This window comes from Rhynchophorus ferrugineus, unplaced genomic scaffold, assembly GCF_030347505.1.
Source record: "Rhynchophorus ferrugineus isolate W39M unplaced genomic scaffold, kcgeb_rfMv2 rfM8, whole genome shotgun sequence".
NCBI classification, from domain to species: Eukaryota; Metazoa; Arthropoda; class Insecta; order Coleoptera; family Curculionidae; genus Rhynchophorus; species Rhynchophorus ferrugineus.
Genome location: NW_027472587.1, coordinates 37,746,204 through 37,769,283, shown reverse-complemented (window position 1 = coordinate 37,769,283; position 23,080 = coordinate 37,746,204). Strand labels below are relative to the sequence as shown.

Genomic DNA, 23,080 nt, shown 5'->3' with positions numbered 1-23,080 from the left:
CAATTGCATCAATTCTGAATATATAAGACTTTTTATTATTATGCTCTATTTGCATTGTTCATCTGCGAATCTGACCAGTGTTTTGGACGCCGGACTATGGATTTCTCGTAAAGTAAAGCAACTAGCTTTTTCGTAAAGCTGCTACGGTTAAATAAATATTTATTTATTAAATACACACAAATCTTGGAAGACTTTTCAACATGACTTATTGGTTTGGCGATAAGGGGATTTTCTTTCGATGATTTTATGCGGTACTTGATGGGTTTTATATATTTTAATGACGACTGACCACAAATAAATACATTTACCGGGTAATATAGCTAATTTTTTTTCCGGTCTAATATTTACTGCCAACATTATATAGTGTAATAAGTGTTTTTAAATTTTATAATGTATATCAGTTATAACAAGTGAAAGGATTTTAAACAAAAATGTTATTAATAAGTTTATGTTACATTCCTCCTAAAGAAAAGGCTTCAGGGACCACGTCGTTATTCCGTCAGGACATCTTATAGTTGTTATAAATATTGTTTTTGAGCATCGGTTGTGACTTCGTCTACCTGTTTGTCTTTGAAGATCTATAAATTTCCATGATACTATGGACTGTGTTTCCAAATTTTGATAACTCCATATTCCAACAGTCTACGGCTAAGAAATTGAGGTACTGTAATCTGTCTTTGTTGGCCGTTAGCAGAAAAATGACTAACCCGTCTCACTCGTTCACTATTCATGTAGTTCTTTTGAAACAAATGGCCGGATAGTCTGGACCGTATTATATAACATATTTTTATCAATCAATATGGAATCACTGATTCATTAGCGAAATATGTTCTTTACCTTTCATCATGTCCATTTTACTCATACCCTTGACACCTCTGAGATATTTCATTTCTGCTGTTTGTATCTTACTTTTATCTGTCTTTGTTATAACCCACTCACACAACTGCATATTTAAGGTTGGTCTGTAAATTGATTTTTAACTTGAATATGTGTCACATTGGAAAGAAAGTGGTAGTAGAAAAAAGGCATAGACTCTCTTAATGCTTTTTAACGTAAGTGATATGGGCTCGGTGAATGGAGGTAAAACGAAATAAAACTGTGGTGTTTACATTATGTGACCGTTATTTATTGGTAATAAAAAGACGAGGTTTAGGCAGTCGATGATGGCACGTTTAAACCAAACGATGGTCTGTTACTGAAATGATCGAAATACCCTTCAATAACATCCCAATAAAATGCCTCGGGGTTGCCATTATTCGTTATCGTGTTTTAGTTGTCGCTGCTGACACCCCGCCCGTGTTCAGCATCTGGGATTATATTTCTGGGTACTTTGTTGACCATTATTCCGCGATGTAAAATTCGATATGCCTCAAGGTCACTACAGCTTAATTATCATAAAAGTGTCAAAAGATCAAAATAATCCATATATTATTAATTAGTGATTGATATTTTTATGAATAAATTGACTGAAAAAATTGAATGTAATGATAATTCCTAGAAATTATACGGCAATAAAACCAATTTGACTTATATAAGAAATATGGCAGAATTTGTTGGAGGTTTATCGCCGATGATGGAGCAAAAAACCTCCATAAATTAAGCCACAATGGAGTTGGTTAATATTTAGCGGATGCTTTTATGATTGGTGGTCCATAGTTATGTTGTGAGATCGACAGAAAAACAACCGAACAACTAATAGTTTGTTAGAAATTTTCCATTTTAATTGCAGAAAATAATGACTGTTCTATCTATATACGGAAATATTAAATCTAATGTATGTTAAAGTAAAATTTGTCTTAACTGACATTTATACTGTTATTGTAGTAAACGTTTTTTGTTTCAATTTTTTACGTAATTATTATCAAAATTTAATCGAAAGATTCTGGTCTAAACATAGGTGAGAAAATAATATTATATTTATGAATTAAACCACAAATATCGTACATTACCATCAAAACATGAATGATTTTATGACTAGTCGGTTTTAACGGAAAATTGAAACAAAAGAAAGTGACTAATGAGATCTTCCCACTTGAATATTTCTTCTAAAAGATCTTTATAAGACAATTTAATCAGGTTTGTCTTTTTAAATATTAAATATTTTAATTTTTTAATGATGATGAATTTTGTTAGTCATCAATACTAGCTACCTAACAATATTATTATTTATTTATCCTGATATTGGTTTAATTGAAATATAAATAGTTGATTATTGAAATGAAATTGAATATATGTAAACGGAGATTTTTGAATTTCATATGAATTATTCAAATAAGTGTGGGGAGAAAAAGGTATTTAATACGAATAACTTTTTTTGCACACCGCAAGCCTTTGTTTCTTAAGAAATATCTAAGCATGCATCACGTTAGACAAAAAGCAAAATATATTAGAACCAAAATAAAACAGCTATACTGGTTAGCCAATTTGGACCTATGGGGTGCAAATATGGGGTTGCACTAAAAATTCAAATCAACTGGTCATACAACGCTGTCAAAACAAGGTTCTTTGATTGATTACCATTGCCTATCGCTATGTAACTAATGAAGAACTGCACGGTGGCCTGGAAATCAAATGGATTTGCCAAGTTATCCAAGATTTCGCCTTGAAACACGAAAGAAGATTACCAAATCATACTAACGTGGAAGCAATACAATTGCTGGACAGCGCGCAGGATGTCAGGAGATTAAAACGAATGAAACCATACGAACTTATATAAAGTGTATATATTTAGTGTAAACTATAGCTATAAGTTAATGATTAATAAAAAATTATAATTTTATAATTGAGGAGTACATACTGATGTATTTTCTCGCACTCGTCTTGCTTGTTCCAAGTACATAGGAAAAGTAGTAATAAATTAATTGTAAATTAAGATTGTACTAAGCGTATCTAATAAAGATGTTATAAAAAAAAATCTAAGCATTATAAAACATGGGGCAAAAGTCCCGCTAACATTTTGATTGCCTATAACTTTGCTCAAACAAAAAATAAGTAAGTTTGGTTTTCACAAGAAGTTTATTTGGTCTTTACATTTTTTTTTGTTATGACCGAAAAATTATGTCGGCTAAATGGTGACCGCGATTCGCTATGCAACTTTGGGCTCTTTTTAAGGAATTTTTCATGACATCCTGCAACATCTGAGGCTGAATTTCTTCAATTTCGTGACGGATATTTTCTTTAAGATGTTGAATCGTGTGGGGCTTATTCACATACACTATTGATTTTAAAAAAACTCCATAAGAAGAAGTCTGGTGCTGTTAAATCCGGAGATTTGGCTGGCCGTGCTAAATATTTCAATCATTCAGTAATTGAACGAGCTGTTTGTGCTGTGATCCCATCTTGTTGAAACCACATGTCTTCTAGTCTTTGCTCGTCCATTTTAGGCACAAGAAAATTTCGAATCATGTCTTGGTACCGTTTCGTCATTTTCAAAAAAATTGAGACCAATGATGTTTCCAGCATGAATACCACACCATACAGTTGTTTTTAGAGGATTCTGTGTTTCCCAAAACCGGCTGTTCTGTTTATTGACATTTATATTATTTAGACAAAATATCTTTTCAATTTTACCAGACAGCCTTAGGATTGCATTACTGTACTCAACTAGTTGATCAGGATCTCTTGGTAGTAATTTTTAGATTAATTGAATTTTTGTTCAAATCAGTTTTCAAAATTCGCCTTAAACTGCGTGCAGAAATGTGTAACTGTGAACCACATCTCCGAATTGGTGTTTCTGGAGACTCTGCAGCACTATCGATCACCACAGTGTTTTCAGCATTACGAGACGTCCGTTGTCTTCTAGAACCAGGCCTTATATGCTGTCGTACTGTACTGTCGAAAATTCGCATGTAAACGATAAATTGTGGTTTTGTGGGGCACTGGACGATTAGAGATTATTTTTGACACAATTTTCGCTGAATGGCAATAATGGAACGATTATTTCCAATAAATATTGTCCCTATTTCTGCTCGTTTTTGTAGCGTTTATTTATCCATAATAAAATTTGGACGCCTACACAACACAATGATTGAAGCGAAACTGAGCTAAATGTCACATAACCAAGATGATAACCAATCAAAATGGTAGCGGGACTTTTGCATCACCTGTTACTTAGACTTAGAAAATCAGCCTATATTTTCAAAATTTTTTGAAAGGTTTCCGAAACTATTACATTTTTGTAGGGAAATATGATTTATGTTGAGGGACCGATAGTCAGTCTATAAACAAGCTTATTTCTAGATGGTTTATGTAGAAAAAGATAGAATTTAATGTTTATTAATTTCATATAACTTTGCACTGGAGGGCTAGTGCGTAGGATTTATTAAACAAGATGAAAAAATAAACAGAACTGGATACTTGGTAAATCTCTCAAATCTTTGTCAGACGTCTTCTAGTGAAGAAGCAGTCTTCAGAGTGCACATATTTATATCCATATCTTTGAACTAGTCTTGGGTGAATATATTGTACCTAAAAAAGTAATCTCAACTAGGGTTTCTATTTCGTGGACTGTATGAGAAAAAGGTTTTTCTGTTTATACTTATACAAAGTATACTTGAATTAAAAAACTGCCAGACAGGATGCCTAACTATTATAAAAGTGAAAAATTTAGTAACAAATTAAATATTTCACTTTTAAAATACACCCAATAAAACTCTTCTTTAAAATGTCGTGTCTTTGATTTGCCAACAAGCAATGTGCAGATATAACCCTCTGAGCATTTATAGGTTTGATATCTGGTCCAGTTTGTTTAGCCAATCTTTGAAGTCAAGTTTATTCAGTGTGTATTGTAGAAACAGATGCTTCGGAAAGATGTTTAATACCAAAAAATTCTATAAAAAGCTTGTAATCAGTAGAAACTTTGAAGCAAAACTACTTTTAATTTTCATTCCACGAAGTTTCGATCTATATCTGTTTTATTTTCATTCACAAAGAGTTCTATACCATCTGTGCAACAAAGGTGTATTAAAAAAACTATGTTAACTAAAACTTTCACTATAACCAGATATTGCTTGTAATGATTTAGAAGTTTGGTGACCTATTTTAATGTTATAATTAAGTATATTTTTATTTAGGTTTTTAATTCCATCATTTGTTTATATAATTTTAACCATTATGTATTAGAAAATGTTATAATTCATTATGTATTAATATGTGGAGATAGAAAGAAAAAAGATAGAAATTATTCCTTTTTGGTGTGGGTTTGTTAAATCTCTTTAATACTAATAAGTGAAAGTTAAAAAGTATCACACCTTAGTAATGGAGCTAACTCAATTGTTGAATAGGACGATAATGATAGTCGTATTAACAATTATCAGGTTTATAATCAGTCATGACAAATTAAGTCAACAAACTTTTAGATTAGATATAGTTAAACTGGATTATTATTATAAACTAAATTACAATTATATATGGAACAGAAGTTTTAATTACTTGACACTAAGAAACAATAAGTGTTTGAGCTTTTTATTTTAAGTACTCCATAAAATGTTATTATTCAAATGAGTTATAGGATGATGGAGATGATTTACCGTTCTTGTCTTCCTGACTTTCTAAACTTATATTGTCCCTTCTATATGCTGTAAGTTTTCTCACCAGCTAGTTTTGCATACTACTAGTACCAACTAGTTCATCAGCTTACTATCAGGCGAGGCATATTTTCGTAGTTTTTCGAATTCTGGCATTAATTGGCTTGGATGTAGTATTTAAATGCATTACTTCTTTTTCTTGTTTTTCTTTGGTTTAGTATCATTCCATATTCTATTAGTGTAGTGTTGCATTAGCTTACGGTTTTCTGTAGGCGGTCTGGACTCTGTAAAAGCTCCTTATTTTTTTCACATTCTTATATTTTATTGGCAGTCTTGATTTTTATTGTGACAATTCTTTGTTTTTTTAATTCATAAATATTTTGAGTAAAGTTTGTCTACTCCTGCTTGATTACGACGTGTTTAATTTAGCATTGGTGTTTGTCCCACATATTTCTTAAATGAATTACTCTATCCATTTTATAACTTACCCTTTTTTGTTCCACTATAATTCATAATATTTCTCCCCTATTCTGTCAAATGGTTTTTAAAGTCTCTGAATGTTTAATAATATGTTTTTAAGCTGTAGTTCTTCTACTATCTGCTTTAGGATATTTCTGAAAGTGTCTTATCTATTGTTGATCTTAGATGGATTTCCTTTAAAGGTAATCCTTTTAAACCATTGCCGTTTGCCAACTTTGCTGGGTTCTTTCTTTTTCCATACTTTTTTACTGTACCTTTTGGGGTACTATTTTCGCTTGGCTTAGTGATTTTCCGTTCTTCAGTTTTCTTAATATACTGAGGAATTATAACTTGAACTTTTCTCTTTTCTTTAATCGGTCGCTATATTTTTCCTATATCGATTCCTGGGTACAAAGCAATTCCTGAAAATATTAGTTTATTTTTTTAATTATTGTTTCATTATCAGTTGTCCTTTCAATTGTTCTTTCATTGAGGTGGTTTCTTTAGGTTTCCTTACAAAAGCTAAGAAGCTGTTTGCTTGTTTGTGTTTTTTTGCTTAGGACTTCTTTTTATCTTCGTTTCCAACTATATCCCTTTCTTGGTTAAACGTAACTTCCGCGCCTTTTCTTATTATCGTAACTGCTATGTAGTAATTAGTTCCAATATTTGATTTACTCCTTATTCTTATTTCCCTTGCCTCTCTTATTTTTCTTCTCTCTACCAATATATAATTTATTGTTTATTGTTGGATTTCCTTATGATCGAAGTACTAATTTGTTATTAACGCATTTTGCAGTAGGTACAATCTAGAACTCTCTTTGGTGTCGCCCTAAATTTTATTATTAAACTTTTTAAATTAAACCTTTTTTGAAAATCATTTTGTTTTCGCATGGCTAATTTCTGATAGTATGATATTATCGGTTGTTATCAATATTTTTTTATAGCAGTTATTATCAATTTTTTCTAATTCGGATTAGCTTCAATGCTGATATAGTTTTTGTCTTGTTTACCTTTTCTTGAGTCATATAAGTTATATTTTGCGAAAGAATATTAAACAAAAAAAATTTTTTCACTCTAGGTGATATACGAGGATCACTATTTATATTATGACAACAGAAAAAAAAACAAATAGTTAATCTGCGAATATATTTTTATTTTTATTTGTTTTTCAAATTATTCGTCACGAATATCGATACACTTTGCATACGCTTAAACCAATTTTCAAAGCATTTATTCCATTCCGAATGAGGTATCTTCAAAACATGATTTTTGAACGCTTCAATAGCTTGTTCGGGCAATGAAAATCGTGGACCACGTAGTTTATTCTTCACGGATGGGAACAAAAAGAGTCATTGGGTTCCAAATCAGGGCTGCACGGCGGATGAGCCATCAATTTGATGTTTTGAGTGCTCAAATAGTCTCTTGTTTGAGCCGATGTGTGAGAGCTCGCACTGTCATGATGAAGAACAATCCGGCGTCTCTTCTTTGTTTTCCTTATTTCACCGAAGACTTCTGGCAAACAAATGGTTGTGTATGAATCAGAATTTATTGTTCTACGATCCTCTAGAGGCACTGTTGCAATATGACCAGTTTTCCTGAAGAAACATGCCTCCATTTTCTTTGAAGTGCTTTGTGTGCGAACAACGTTTGTTGGATTTGATTAATCTTGGAACACCCACACGGTCGACTGCTGCTTGCTTTCGGGCTCATATGAATATATCCGTGATTCGTCACCTGTCATGAATTTATAAACGTCTTTCGAAGCGATTTTTTGAGCGATTTTCAAATTGTGTGAGATCCAAGACGAACATAACTTTCGCATAGCTAAGTGTTCATGTAAAATCGCATATATGCTGGTGGAACTAATGTTTAGGGATGCCTCAATCTCACAATAGGTGACATGACGATTTTGCTTAATCACAACAGCCGATTTTGAATGACCTTCACGAAACTTGTCGGACAGCGAACTACGACCACGATTGAATTCAATAAGAGCTTCATCGCCACAAGTCAAATTAAGTTGATTGATGCACTTTTGTGATAATCCACGTCGAAAATCGTAAAAAATCATCGCACGAAAATGTTTACGATTCAGCACCATTTTTTGCCGAGACGAGACTTTCAACTATATAAAATAAACAAATAGGGTCGATAAAACTTTAGATGGAACCGTCAGATGGACTCACATGACAACAGTGTTACCAATTTCCGAATTATAAATAGTATATACTATTTATAATATATACCTTGTATTTTGTTCTGTCAATTTTTAGCGATATGATGTTTTTCAAATTATTTTTACATTATTTTACGTTCAAAATTATCAAAATCATTAAATTATATTTGATAAACAATCCAAATCTACATAGGCTTCATATATCCTGATAAGGTTGGAAAAAAATGGTCGCAATAAACAGCTACAATCCAGATAAGATATTAAATTATATTTGTCTGTAAATAAAACGAAACAAAACGCTATACTTTTCATATGATCCTCGTACGCGATAAATTCGATTCATTAATGCAATCGTAAGCAATCTTTTATAGTAGTGCGTCTACCAACAAATAAATAAAGCGAATTTTGAAGTTTATTGACCTTAATAGTCTTTTTAACGTATTTACTCGGTGCGGTTGCAGTACAGTCACTCAATCCTTCGAAAAAAAAATCGATTGAAATTTAAAAACAATATCACCATTAAAAATTTAGTACGGTTAATAAATAGATAAAATTTTATAGACGGCATAAACAATACGTGCTTTCAACTTTTCCATGGTTTTAGATTGTACCGAATAATAAAAAATATATATTTATATATATATGTATTCAGTGTGATTTATTACCGCTGCCTTGTTAGAAACGAAACTGTAAAAGTACAGTTTGGGGTTTAAAAAATGATTTAAAGGACAATCTAATGACCAACATTTTCTTAATATGCTGGCTGGGCTAGGAAAGAGTTACTACGTATTGGAATATGCTTGATTTATGTGATTATATCACGTAACCCAAAGAATTTATACCGCTTTTGTTGATATATCGAATATGTGCTTTTAATAGCTGTGGTATATTCTTTCAATTCCTCCTGAACATTTTCTATTTCTATTTTTGATTATTTATGACGATCTGATTTTATATGTTTTTTTATGATATAACTTGTGATTAAGTTTTAGTTAATATATTCTTCGGAAGAATAACTATTAATGAGTTGGAGAAAAATGAATTTTTTCAATATTTTTCAAAGCAAATTTTGTATAAATTGGAACAAAGGATAGATAGACTGGAACAATGTCGCCAACTCAGCAGCTGATGATGGTGGAAAACTTGATGCCAAAAAGAAGTATTTAAGTAAATTATTAATGATTGAGTAATATATATTTTCTAATTTTAATAATTTATTGAATTACTATCCATTTATTTATATTATAGTTTGCCTATTGCTGTTTTCCGCTTGCTTCTTCTCTATTATTTCCAATAGCAAGTATCGTAATATTATCAGCAGTTCTACTTATAATAATATTTACTTGTATGTTACATATAGTAGAAAAAGAACAGGACCTAAATTTAACACCTTGGATTCATTTGGTTTAACTCTAAACATCCTGGTTGGAGTTGATACCGGCACCCCTTATGCCAGATTTTATTGAAAGTCTACGCTACGTCCAAGAAGATAGCTGAGCAAACATTTTCTCTTCGTAGGCCTTTTCAATAATGCCTGTTATTCTATATACCTGATCAATTGGTGAATGTTTGTTCAGAAGATTAGTCTATTATAGAGAGAAAAAACCTAATACCATCACACCACTTTGGGTTTATTAACAACCATTCAACAATTGACCAGGTCCACAGAATAACAGATGTTATTGAAAAAGCCTACGAAATTAAAAAAATGTGCTCAGCCATGTTTTTAGACGTCGCACAAGCCTTCGATAAGGTTTGGCATGAGGGTCTTGTTTATAAACTACAGAAAATGTTACCAAAACAAAACCCCGTACTACTAAATTTATACATTACAGCCAGAATGTTTAGAGTTAAACAAGAAGAAGCTTACTCTACAATAAAAGATGGTAAAGCAGGTGTACCACAAGAAAGTGTACTGGGACCAATGCTTTATTTACTCTTCACTTGTAATATACCACAAATGCAGAATATTACGATGATTACATTTGCTGATGATACTGCGATTATAGCTGTCGGAGACAATAGTGAAGAAGCTACACGAAAATTACAACAGGCAAGTGACAATATAAATAATTGGATACAAGCTTGGAAAATAAAAATTAACGAAAATAAATCAGACCGTACAAGCACCAATAACATTAAATAATACTATCATTCCATGTAATATATCTCGGAATGAATCTTGATGTAAAACTTCGCTGGAAGGAACATATAAAGAAGAAAAGAAAAGAACTGGAAATAAAATATAGGAAAGAGTATTGGCTATTTGGAAGAAAATCACAATTATCAGTACATAATACATTCCTATCATATAAATTAATACTGAAACCTATATGGACATACGGAGTTCAATTATAGGGATGTTCTGCAAAGAATAACACAAACAAAATACAAATTTTTAAAGCCGACTGTCGTGTTTTCCCACGCTTTGGAGCGGGTTCATTATGTGCGGACCCAAAGATTCGGGAATGATATGATGTACACGTTCAGTTGATATCTTTAGAGTGTCTGCTATTTCATTCAATTTCAATTTACGGTCATTCAAAATCATTTTGTGGATTTTTTAATGCTTTCGTCTGTAACAACCTCTTTTGAGCGACCACTGCCTTCACCGTCTTCGGTGCTCATTTCACCACGTCTAAACTTAGCATACCAATCCTTGATGGTTGATTTTCCTGGGGCAGTGTCCAGAAACTCAGCATCAAGCCAAGTTTTTTTTTCACAATAATAAATGTTGCTTCACTCAAAATGCTCTATTTCACAAACTAATGAAGTGACAGCTCTCTCTTATTGAATGATTTATACACATATCATTTGAGGGTTAGGGCTAACTAAAAGACATATGGATTTAATTCTAGTAGCGCCAACTATATGTCAGGCCGGGTACTTTACAATTCATCTGTTAATAGTTAAATAATAAAAAAAATATAATTAATTTTTATTATACACCGTCTGCGGTAATTTTATCAAATAGAAATATTACGTGCGATGAGACACGCTGAAATAGTCTGAGTAAGTAACTTTGTTATATAAGATTACGATTTCTTGATTAAAACATACATAGATTTATTTACCATATTGTTTAAAAGACAGTGTCATATTCGGCAGAGCATTGTAAATTTAATGTCAATAATTATGCAGCGCAAGACGAAGTCACTACACAATTGATACGTGCGAATGACGGCATATTTTCGACATAAATTAATCCACCGCAGATGTTATAATTATATAATGTGTAAAAACAAACATTACCATAATACGTTCGGGTTAATCCGAATCAATTAGGTTTCTATTTCTTTTTAATTAATCAACGGTCAAAGTTTTCTTCGCCGTCTTTGTTTTGTTCCTCGGTACATTGTGAAATGATAAAAATTAGTATTCAGTATCAGAAGCCTATAGAAACAGAAAGTTTCTAGATGTTCATTAATTTTGAAGAGCGTATTCATTTGAACATTTCAATGATTGGAGAAAATATTACGTATGATAATGTATAAATGAAATCTTTAAAAAAACTGCACGGTACTAAATATCATGGCCGAATAATTTAGATATAAGGAATTGTTCGTCGAGTTTCCGGTCTAGGTAAATTTTTTTTTGTTTAGAAATGTTTTGTTATATATTCATTTTTTTAGATTAAAACATGTCCCACACATTTGGAAGATGGCGGAAATTATAATGATCCCAAAACCTGGGAAGTCAGCAAACGAAATAAAAGCCTATATCACTGCTACAAGTAATATCTAAGGTTTTTGAAAAACTCCTTGAAAAAGAATAAAACCGATCATGGAGAGAAAAAACCTAATACCAACACACCAGTTTGGTTTTATTAACAAGCACTCAACAATTGACCAGGTCTACAGAATAACAGATGTTATTGAAAAAGTCTACGAAAGTAAAAATTATGCTCAGCTATATTTTTAGATATAGCACAAGCTTTCGATAAAGTTTGGCATGAAGGCCTTATTCATAAACTACAGAAAATGTTACCAAAAACACACCGAACTATTAAAATCATACATTACAACCAGAATGTTTAGATTCAAACAAGAATAAGGTTACTCTACAATAAAAGAATCTAAAGCAGGTGTACCACAAGGAAGTGTACTGGGACCAATGTTTTATCTACTCTACACTTGTGATATACCACAAACGGAAAATATTACGATGGCTACATTTGCTGATGATACTGCGATTATAGCTGTCGGAGACAATAGTGAAGAAGCCTCACGAAAATTACCACAGGCAAGTGACAATATAAATAATTGGACACAAACTTGGAAAATAAGAAGTAATGAAAGTAAATCTGTACATCTGCAGTTCAGCTATAAACAGACCGTACAATCACCCATAACATTAAATAATACTATCATTTCATATAGCAACAATGCTAAATATCTCGGAATAAATCTCGATGCAAAACTTCGCTGGAAGGATCAAAAGAATCAAACCATCTGATCTTATATAGTGTTGTGTAGTGAGGTGCATAAAATAAAAAATTCAGCAGTGACATGTATAAATATTATTTCACCAGAGACTGAGATAGGGCCGATGGGTCCTCCTAGTTATATACCTAGATTTAATTTATCATAAAGACAAATTGTAGGTTAGACGGAAATGACTAGTAACAATATATTAATTAAATAATTAAAAAATATATATTCATTTTAACGGTATTCTAGCTATTTTATGATTTTTTAAAAATTGAACGAATCTTTTTTCCCGTCAAAATAGGTCTTTTGATTGTTTCCTATTGTTTTGAATCAATAGTATTAGATGATTTTTTAGGTCATTGTTTTGGAAATAATAAAACTTGTTCAATAATACCACGTTGACTTGTAAACTCTTCGATCATGTGGATATGAATACGTAATATCCAGAAGTTGTAAGTGCTAGCATGTAGTTTGATCAGTGATATATATTGGTGAATTTGCGAATTATTATTGTAAAAAACTGTTATATAAACTACCTAACTTATTAGAATCGATGCTTTTGACATTTTGCTACATGAAAAAATCAGTTTTCCATTTATTATTATTGAGTTACTCAGTGTATACAAACTTTTGTATTATTGTAGTTTGCTACATATTTTGTTTTTGTTGTTTGATTCGAAGGAGTCTACTGTTGAAGTCCAGCAAATACTTTAGAAACTTATGGTGATGCTGCTCCTTTATATCATTATTCTCAATTTTGGTTTCAATGATTTCAGTGTTGCTTTTGATGCCAATGATAAGAAACGCTCTGGCGGTGTAAAAACGTTCGAATATAGTGAATTGAAACACTTATTGGACGAAAGCCCAGGTCAAACTTTTGAAATTTAAAAAATTATCAGTATATATGCAAGCATTTAACTCACACATTGTAATAGTGGCGTTAGACTGGAAAGATTTTGGAAGGTAATCCATATGGGTTTATAAATGATATACTGTTGTTATCAGGAATCAGTCTAAAATTTTTTAAATATACTTATGGTATCTCTAGAGTGACAAAAAATACACTCACATTATTGTTATAAAATTTAGAACTGAATGCGAAAAATCCTCTCTGTTCGAATCAATAGAATGTACTTCCTCATTGAAAATACGAATTGTTCTAACATTCAACTTATTCTCCAGATTTAGTTCTTCCTGCTTTTTTTCTCAGTACTGAAAAAATTCTGCTATTGAAAACGGTTTTTATTAGAACAAGAGTTAAGAGCACAAATTGGGGAATTGTTGCCTAAAATTAAGTGATAAATAATTAAAGTGAAACTATACTGTTAGACAAAGATATTTTTATTACTAATTACATGTTTTTAATTCTACTTCGTTTCCTTATACTTACCGGACATCCTACTATTTATATTTTTATAGATGTTGTGATATAGTGCATCGAAATTAGCCTAATTTTATTTTAATTAGGGATATATTATATTTAAAAAACATCATTCTTGTAAAAATATTTAAATGTAATATTTTTGAGTACGTTTCCTATAAACTTAATGTTTCTAAATTTTTAGAAGGCCTTTTATTGTCATAATAAAGAAGCTGGCCAATTTTTGATTTTATTGAAATAACGGTGTAAAAGGTTTTATGAGAAATAATCAGTCCAATGGATGTATGTCCACTTGTCACAATTCTCCAAGGTAAAAAGTAATATATGATCGACCTGATGACGGTCATGACCGGATCCCACATTAGGTAATAGAGTTATCTACTGAATGTCTAGAATTTGACGTGACTAAAATCAATATAATACTATACTAATTCGTAAGTAATTTAACCTAATAAAGTAAAAATAAAATTATAGTAAACAGTGCGTTTATTAACATTAAATCAGAGAACTTAAATAATTAATTCATAATATGTATTGTTATCAAAATGAATTGTTTTTTTTGTCTCTTCCGAAATAATGGTAATTAGACTTTTGGAAAGTGTAAGCAGTTGCTTGAAGTTATTTCAGGTGAGTACGGTAATTGTTCGATGATATTCGTTGAGTTATTCTTTTATAAAAGTCTTCTCAGTCTCAAACTCAGTCAGTCTAATTTTACAATTTTTTTGAATAATTTTACCAGAAAACATGGGACATTAAAGCAAATGAAACAAAATCTTTTCATATAATTTACTCTGCTATGCAGTTATCATTCAACGGCTCCAAAATAAAGTGTTGCGTACCATTGCGATACTCCGTACTATGCCTCTGATGAAGTGATACAGCTTGATATTTTTCAGAACCCTTAAGGAGTGTAAATCAAAGTCTTTGTGTAAAGTACTTTGAGAGTTATTGCAAATTATTTTATTTTTTAATGATTGAATGTAGTGTAGATATTTAAAAGTCGTCTCCATGCTATTTCTTCAACAAAAGGGATTTACACAATGTCCAGGTTTCTATATCAATAGCACAATGGTAATTGTTTATAAATAAAAATATAATTATTGAAATATAACTATATAAAATGTTGAACTATTTATTTTTATGAGGTGTTGTAGATAAATATCTATACAAATGATATAGTGCATCTCATTATAAAATATTATGAATACGATGGATATATTTGTAATGTTAGAACGCCATTCTGAGTTTGATTTCTTATATTAAAAAAAAAAGGTATTTATATAACACTAGTGACATTTTTAAGTTTGTATGCATAGTTAATGTGTTGTCAGCTAACGAGAAAACAGTAGGTGATAATGTTATATATTTTTTCAACTGAAATGAAAAATATTGATGTTTAAAGAATACTTAAAAGAAAAAGTGAAAAAAAAAACAAAAATCGAAAAATTATAGGCTGATGAAGGCTGATCTCAAAAAAAAATGGGAATCTTCTTTGGCACGATTGTTAGATTCCTAGTAATATGAACCCAAGAAAAATAATTTGTATATAATAAATATATAATAAAAGAAAGTATAATATTGTAACGTCCTTCTGCTTTTTCTACCTTATATTTTACCAAAAAAAAAAACATATTTATATTTTCGTATGCATAGTTAAAGTATTGTAAACTAATAAGGTAATCTTTAAAGTAAATTAAAAAAAACAAATAATATTTTTAGTATCCATATTTTTCTAGATTAATGTTTTAATATTCTCTAAAATAAAAAAGGTGAAAAACTTTAAAATCCAAAAAGTTACAGGTTGATTAAGTGTGGAGGGTGTTTCAAAGTATGTTCGTTGATACGGTTATAACCATCTTGTATACCGAACGAAATAAAGAACATTCTTAATATAGAGAAGTGCTGCTATCGTACAAAGTAAAAAACGACAAACAATTTTTTTGTTGTCAAATTACAGCAATCCGATTTTATTTTGTACTATAGAAGAATACGTAGAGAAGACTCATACAAAATTTCTAAATAAAAAATACTTTAGTAGAACTTGAGATATGAGTATAAAAGCGTTATATCTCCGAAAATATTTATTTTAAATCTTGATAGTCCTTTTAGGGGTATATTAATGTTAAGCTTGGAAAATAAGAAAAAAATCGATTTTTAAAAATTGCTAGAGTAGAATAATAAACCCCAAAATATTCATTTAGCACTATTATATAGTATATCTTATTATGGTATACTACGAAATTTATCTATATATTTAAAATATTTAAGTTTTTAGGACTTCTAGAGCAAGTGTAATAATTTCATCAGAATATAAAAGATCAAGAAACGATATGAACTATATATAATACCGAGCTATGAAATAATTATATAAAACTATAACTACAGGTGATTTGTATTTATAGAAAAAATATAGTATATCTTATTATGTTATATTATGAAAACTATCTATATATTTACAAGATCTATGTTTTTTGGACTTCAAGAGCAAGTGTAATAGTTTCATCAGAATATAAAATAGGAGGAAACGATATCAATTATTTATAACATAAAACTGAATACAACTTGTTTTTAACTATACAAAAGATTATATCTATATATTTATGTGATCTTGGTTTCTGGACATTGTAACCTTCTTCTTACATTTGCTATCTTATATTTTAATAAAAAAAGTATTTAAATAACGCTAATGATCTTTATGGTTTCGTATGCATAGTTGATGTGTTGTAAATTACCAAAAAATATGAAGCATTTAATACAAATCGTTATCGAACGTGGATAGCAGTTTATTTTCGATTCTGAGATGAATCGAGTGGAGCGCCGTACCCGCAGCCTCAATCTCCGACCGAGTCTGTATGATCGCGCACGAAAACACGAAATAAATAATAATAAAAAACAAGTTATTGTGTCCGTATCGGTACATTTCTGAAATCTGCGTCAGGCCGACCGAGAACAATATGCATCGCGACGGCGTCGATCGCCGCGTACCACCGCGTTACGTCAAAATTTTGTTATAAGCCTGCAGCCCCGTTCCGTCCGTTTCACTTTCAAAACGCACGTCGGTCGGTTCACGCGCACGCCTCACGCGCACCGATTCGCCCGCAGCTCAGCAGGAACGCCGCACCAACAAAACAAACATCGCTCAGTATACAGTCGACTTGGGCAAGCGCACGCACGTGTGGTACCCAGGACTAGGCCGATAGTGCATCCTGCACAGTCAGTCGCGCGATCTAACGATCTCGACCAGCCAACAGCAGCAGCGGTGTTTCTTAATTTTCGTTTTATTTTTTGGGACGGTAGGACGCGCGATTTCCACGACGATTTTTCCTTCTCTCGGAGAGTGCGAGACCCGGTGTAACGGACGCGCGGACAGAATTTTCGGTAAAGTGAAAGTGGAGCCGAGTGAAAGTCGGGCCCTGGCCGGACTCTAAACATGGATTCGCCGCAAATGTACGACAATCAACAGCACGGCCAAAACAACGGTGTGATCAGCGCCGACACGAAAAAATCGGTGATCATGAACAACAACAACAACAACAACCTGACCACGTTGAACAATAACAACGGCAACTCGAAGCAGACGGCCGCCCTACTGAAACAACACCAACTGTCGCAGTACCAGCAGCACGGCGACATGAGCGACCTCAACACCCCCGAGATCTCGCTCGATCTCCAGAACCTGATCGACGACTCCCAGTTCGGAGACGGGCTCTTCAACGACATCCTCCAGAGCCAACAGGGGAAGCACCTACAGAACCTCCATCCCCGACAGTTGATGGGCGTGCAGAACAACACGTATCCCAGGACGACGTTGGCGTATATGCCCCAGCCCGTCCACAGCGGCGCTACGTACGCGGGCAACCAGAACTCCAACAGCGACTCGAACAGCTCGGCCGGCAGCGATGTTCCCAGCATCAAGGAGGAACCCATCGATCCCCAGGAGGACTACCGCAGACAATCCTGCAACTTATTACCCAACAATTACATGCCCGGAGCATATCCTCCCAATCCCGGGGCTACGTTCACCACGCTCACCCCCAGTCCGGTGATCCACCACCAGCTTAACATGAACGCGATGAAATCTAAGACGTCGCTCTTAAACCAGCACGTGTCGAGGAAATCAGTGAAACCGTGTGATAAAAATAGTGACGAGTACAGACGGAGGAGGGAGAGGAACAATATAGCCGTCAGAAAGAGCCGAGAAAAGGCCAAAGTGCGCACCAGGGAGACCGAGGAGAAAGTGAAGATCCTGATGAAGGAGAACGAGCGTCTCCAGAAACGGATAGAACTGTTGACCGAGGAGTTGAACGTGTTGAGGAGTTTGTTTACGAACGTGGGAGTACTACCCGAGCACGTCCACCGAGAGATCAACAAACACCTGGACACCTTCCAACAACAGCAGCAGCACCAGCAACACATGTAAGTCCCTCCGTAACATAACGAACGCAACTAGTCACCAATATCCTTTTTTCTCCTTTGCTCTTTCAGTCGATCTGTTAGCTCATATTGTTCTTCTCTTTTGGCTGTGTAGGTCCGACGAGCATCGGCAGCGGATGATGGATGTCGTACACGACTACGGACCATAGCACGACTGTTAGTAGCTTAAGAGTTTAGGTAAATAGATGACGACGAGGAACATCGTCTCAAGCTTTAATCTCGGGCCTTAGTCGCTCGACCCATTGGCAGCAGTGACGGTCTGAATCCTGAAGCGATCTAGTCGGCGTTGGTCGTAGAACACGATCACTGCTCCAATCTCCTGAGGGCGCACGAGCTCTACGACAATATTAGTGTTTAACGGACAATAAACTAGTTTAATGCTGTGGATCTCCGAACCGATGATGATGATGATGTTTTATTTTTGAGTTTATTTATTTTACTGGGAGACTGACCGACATTCACGTACAAAACTCACCCCACGTCCAGAATTCCGACATCGAATTAGCCTGTACATATAATATTTAAGAAGTATGAGGACGTGAGATTTGTCGAAACGAACGAAGTCAAATTTCCAGCTTAAATACTAACGGGTATTAAAATTACATTAGATTCCGTTCAAAATAATGTGATTTAAATAAATTGTATTTCAAAAATACGAATATAATATATTTTTATATATATGTAGATGTCTGTAAATGCAATTCACCGTACCTTTTTGTTCTTAACTTGTAGTAAATTAATTGGTAATTGTACTATTTTTTTTCCGCGCTAAGAGATATATTTTCCTTCCGCGATAAGTCGTTGTTGTATCATTTTAATTTTATTCAATGTAAATTAAGCTAGTGTAGATATCTGTAAAGAGTACTGTAAAAATTAATATATTTCCAAAGAGATAGAGTTTTTTTTATATAGTTTTTTGTTTTCTTTTCTCTCGATGTATATTTTCTACTTAAAAATTTTGTTTTATTTAATAAATGCCTAAAGTATAACCTGGCTGTTTGTTTAAATCTCCTGATAATATAAAGTACCGTACCGTCGTGAGTCATAAAAATGTGAAAGTAAAGTACTATTCCGCGGGCTGGCTGAACAATGGCGTACTGTAGAAGCTCGGATGCGGACCGTATGAAAAATTTCGGTGAAAGCTGGATTTAGTCGCAGACTTTGCATACCAATCTACGAATTTTCGACTATAACCAGCAGGAGTGTCGCACGTTAGTTTTTTTCTCTGTCTCTGTCTCTTTTTATTAGCTGAAAGTTGCGAGCTACACGTGTAATTTTACTTTCGATACATTGTGTTACTTTTTTTGTTTTAATTACCCAATTTGAAGTTTCACGAAATCACACATTTACCCATTTTATTTATGTTAAATCCTGTAAAAATATTAAATAAATATTCGTATTTCAAATTTTAAAGAACTTTTGATATATTTGCAATTTTAACTGGAAAAAATAATGATTTTTACTTTTATTAGGTTTTTAAATTAAATTTAAAACGTCTATTTAAGAAATATTTATAATTAAAAAATCGAAAATATTTTATGTAATAATTATTGTTATATTAAGATAATAAATATTCAACAAAAATAATTTTTTTTAATATATTGCAAATGTCTAAAAACAGACCATTTAAAATCCTTTAAAAATAAGTACTTTATATTTAAAACCAGAAAATCTCAATTTATTTTGTTCTAACGGCTATTTTAGTAAGCATTTCATATTTTAAACTAGACAAGAACTATATTAAACTAAATATTACCTCCTATAACTTTAGAAATAATATACTTTAAATTTTTCTTGCAATAAGTATGGAAAATTTTCAGAAAATCGACAGAATGTTTAAAAATATTTTGTTCTAATTAAATATAGTATTTCATTCTATTTGAATGAAATATAAAAATTCTAATGTAAAAATCCTTAATACATATTCCAACTGCTGAAATTTAAACATCACCTCATATAACTTTAAAAATAATAGTTTAAAACGTTAAGTATTAAAACCAATAAAATCTAAAAAAAATCTAAAATGAATATATTTAATTGAATAGTCTATATTTATATTTAAAATCGCCCTATTAAAATCCTTTACAAATAATTACTTAACTAGGAATCTTCAAAAAAAGGAAAGTTATTATTGTTTATTTTAACATAAAAATTCTGCCTTCAAATATTAAAAAAAAAGGTTTAAAACTATTTTTTTATGTATTTAATAATAATAAACTACACAAAAATACATTAAACTAAATATTTTCTTCTATAACTTTAACTTTTAAACATAATATTTTAAATTAATATATTTAACTGAATTGTCTATAAATATAAGATTCAAAATCGCCCTATTAGAATCCTTTAAAAATAATTACTGAACTAGGAAACCTAAAAAAATTATAGCTTAAATATACTTAATAAAAAATCTTACTCTAAAAAATTAAAAAAAACTTTATTCAAAACAATATCATTAATAATATAAGTATTAATTTAGAAATAATGTAGTTTAAAATATTATTAGGATCAATATATAAACATTTCAGAAAATGAAAAAAAATCTTGGGTTTTAATTAAATATAACATTTAAAATTTAATCTTAAAATAGATTAAAAAAAAAGAAAAAGGGTACACAAAACAAATAGTTGTACAACAAGCTACAAACAAGAGAAAATAGTTCTATTTAAACTTCCTTTTAAACAAATATTGAAAAATAAGAATCAGGATATTTGAATAAATGAAAAGAAAATTATAAAATAACTTTAATTCGAACCTAATATTATATATTATAGTAAATAACTTTAATTAAATAAATATATAGATATTTAAACTAAGCTTAGTTTAGTCTCAGAAAACTAAAAAATCTCAACAAGGAAAAGAAAGAAATAGAGATACAACGATTATCCATTTTAATTGATTTTTCAATGAAAATATATTAATTAATTATTACTCTATATGTTACAAATAAATTCTATCTTTATTTTTATTACTGTATACTGTTTTATTTATTAAATAATAAAATCTTTAAAATATATGAAATAAATTTATAGCTCTTAAAAAATTTAATTCAATACGTATATTGTAAAATTAAAATATAGGTTTGTAATGAAATAATTGATGCATATTTATAAAGCTCAAATAAATACATATTGGTTATTATATATTTTTTTATTTCTTGCTTAAATTTTAATTGACAGTGCTATATTTTTAATATTTTATGTGTAATATTATATATGACATTCTAATATTCTAATATTATTAGAAATTAAATATAAAAAAACTAAATTATTAGCAGAATACGGTAACAGTTATATAATGACCTATGATATACTAGGTACCAAAATATAGATCATATAGACACTTTTACATGTCATTTGTAAACATTTATAACTATTCCACTTTCTGAAAGTTTCTTCTCAGCTTTCATATATCTTTAAAGCATTTTTAGGGTATGTTATATGGCTCGGTGAATGGAGGTAAAACGAAATGAAACAGTGGTGTTTACATTATGTGACCATTATTTATTGACTATATAAAAATGTATAAAATACAAAATAGATAAAATGGATGGTAGCGGTGTTACCTGGAGACGAGTCTTGGGCAGTCGATGGTGGCACGTCTAGACCAAACGATGGTCGGGTACTTAATTATTGGAAATACCCTTCATCCCAGATAAACGTCTCGGGGTTGCCAGCTATTCGTTATCGTGTTCTAGTTGTCACTGCTGGCACCCCGTTCGTGTTCAACATCAGGAATTATATTTCTGGGTACTTTGTTGACCATTATTCCACGATGTAAAATTTGACATGCCTCAAGGTCGCTACACTAGGTACCAAAATATAGCTCATATAAGCATTTACATGTCATTTGTAAATATTTATAACGACTCCACTTTCTGAAAGTTTCTTCTCAGCTTTCATACATATTTTTTAAGCATTATAACCAGTATATTAAGCATTATTAACTTTGTCAATCAAGCAATATTATTATAGAACGATGTAAAGCAGTTTTTAAGTTCACAACGGTTATATATTCGTATGGTCCAAGAGGAAAGTTTCTTTATTTTATAAATACAACAAATATTTTCTTAAATAACTAATAATTTTGGAGGTATTTAGCATAAAAAATCAGTTGAAGTAGTAAATATTGCATATAACTGAGACATGTGCTGTAATTTAAATAGAAATTTATTCTAACAACCAGAAGCGTTATAAAAGAACAGCTTTTATTATATGACATTAATTGTAGATTAGGTTTTTTTTATTATTTAACAATGACGTAAATAGCACAAAGGTATTTTAATAAAAAACATGGAAATTCTGACATTTGAACTTGTATAATGTCGTTAAATTGGTAATCATTAAGAAAAATCATATATGTCTCTAAACCCTACTTCATATTTTGCTGAATGTATATTGACTGAATTGGTAGGATGTTATTAATCGCTTGTACTGTTAAGAATTGCTACATATGTGTTTTATTAAATTCAGAAAATTAACAGTACACATAACAATATATTCATTATTATAATTTGTGATAAATGCTTATTTCAATGGCTATTGTTTATAGCTCATTTAGAAGTAGGAATTGAAAATAAAAAAATATTTATTTAAATGTTAAATACGTCTAAAGCTAATCAAACAATTAATATAATATTTAGAATTATGTTTGAAGTTAGTTTATTATAGTATCC

The 23,080-nt window shown here is 31.3% G+C and overlaps 1 protein-coding gene and 1 long non-coding RNA gene across 3 annotated transcripts in view; both read left to right on the top strand.

The window, feature by feature from the left end:
* The window catches only part of LOC143201193 (uncharacterized), a 119,481-nt gene that overhangs the window by 55,707 nt on the left and 40,694 nt on the right, over window positions 1-23,080 (top strand). The window lies entirely within an intron of this gene.
* slbo (slow border cells) lies at window positions 16,752-19,394 on the top strand. 2 transcript variants are annotated; one of them, XM_076412094.1, is made up of 2 exons: window positions 16,752-18,387; window positions 18,500-19,394. In XM_076412094.1, exons 1-2 carry the CDS (start codon window positions 17,402-17,404, stop codon window positions 18,552-18,554), a joined length of 1,041 nt encoding a protein of 346 aa, XP_076268209.1. In that variant the 5' UTR covers window positions 16,752-17,401; the 3' UTR covers window positions 18,555-19,394. The 2 variants fall into 2 exon arrangements, with proteins under 2 accessions (XP_076268209.1, XP_076268210.1); XM_076412095.1 differs by having other exon boundaries at window positions 18,457-19,394.

Coding starts and splice junctions, on each gene's coding strand:
- slbo (XM_076412094.1), top strand. CDS start 17,402: ATGGATTCGCCGCAAATGTACGACAATCAACAGCACGGCCAAAACAAC. Junction 18,388..18,499: donor CAGCAGCACCAGCAACACAT/GTAAGTCCCTCC, acceptor TTGGCTGTGTAG/GTCCGACGAGCATCGGCAGC.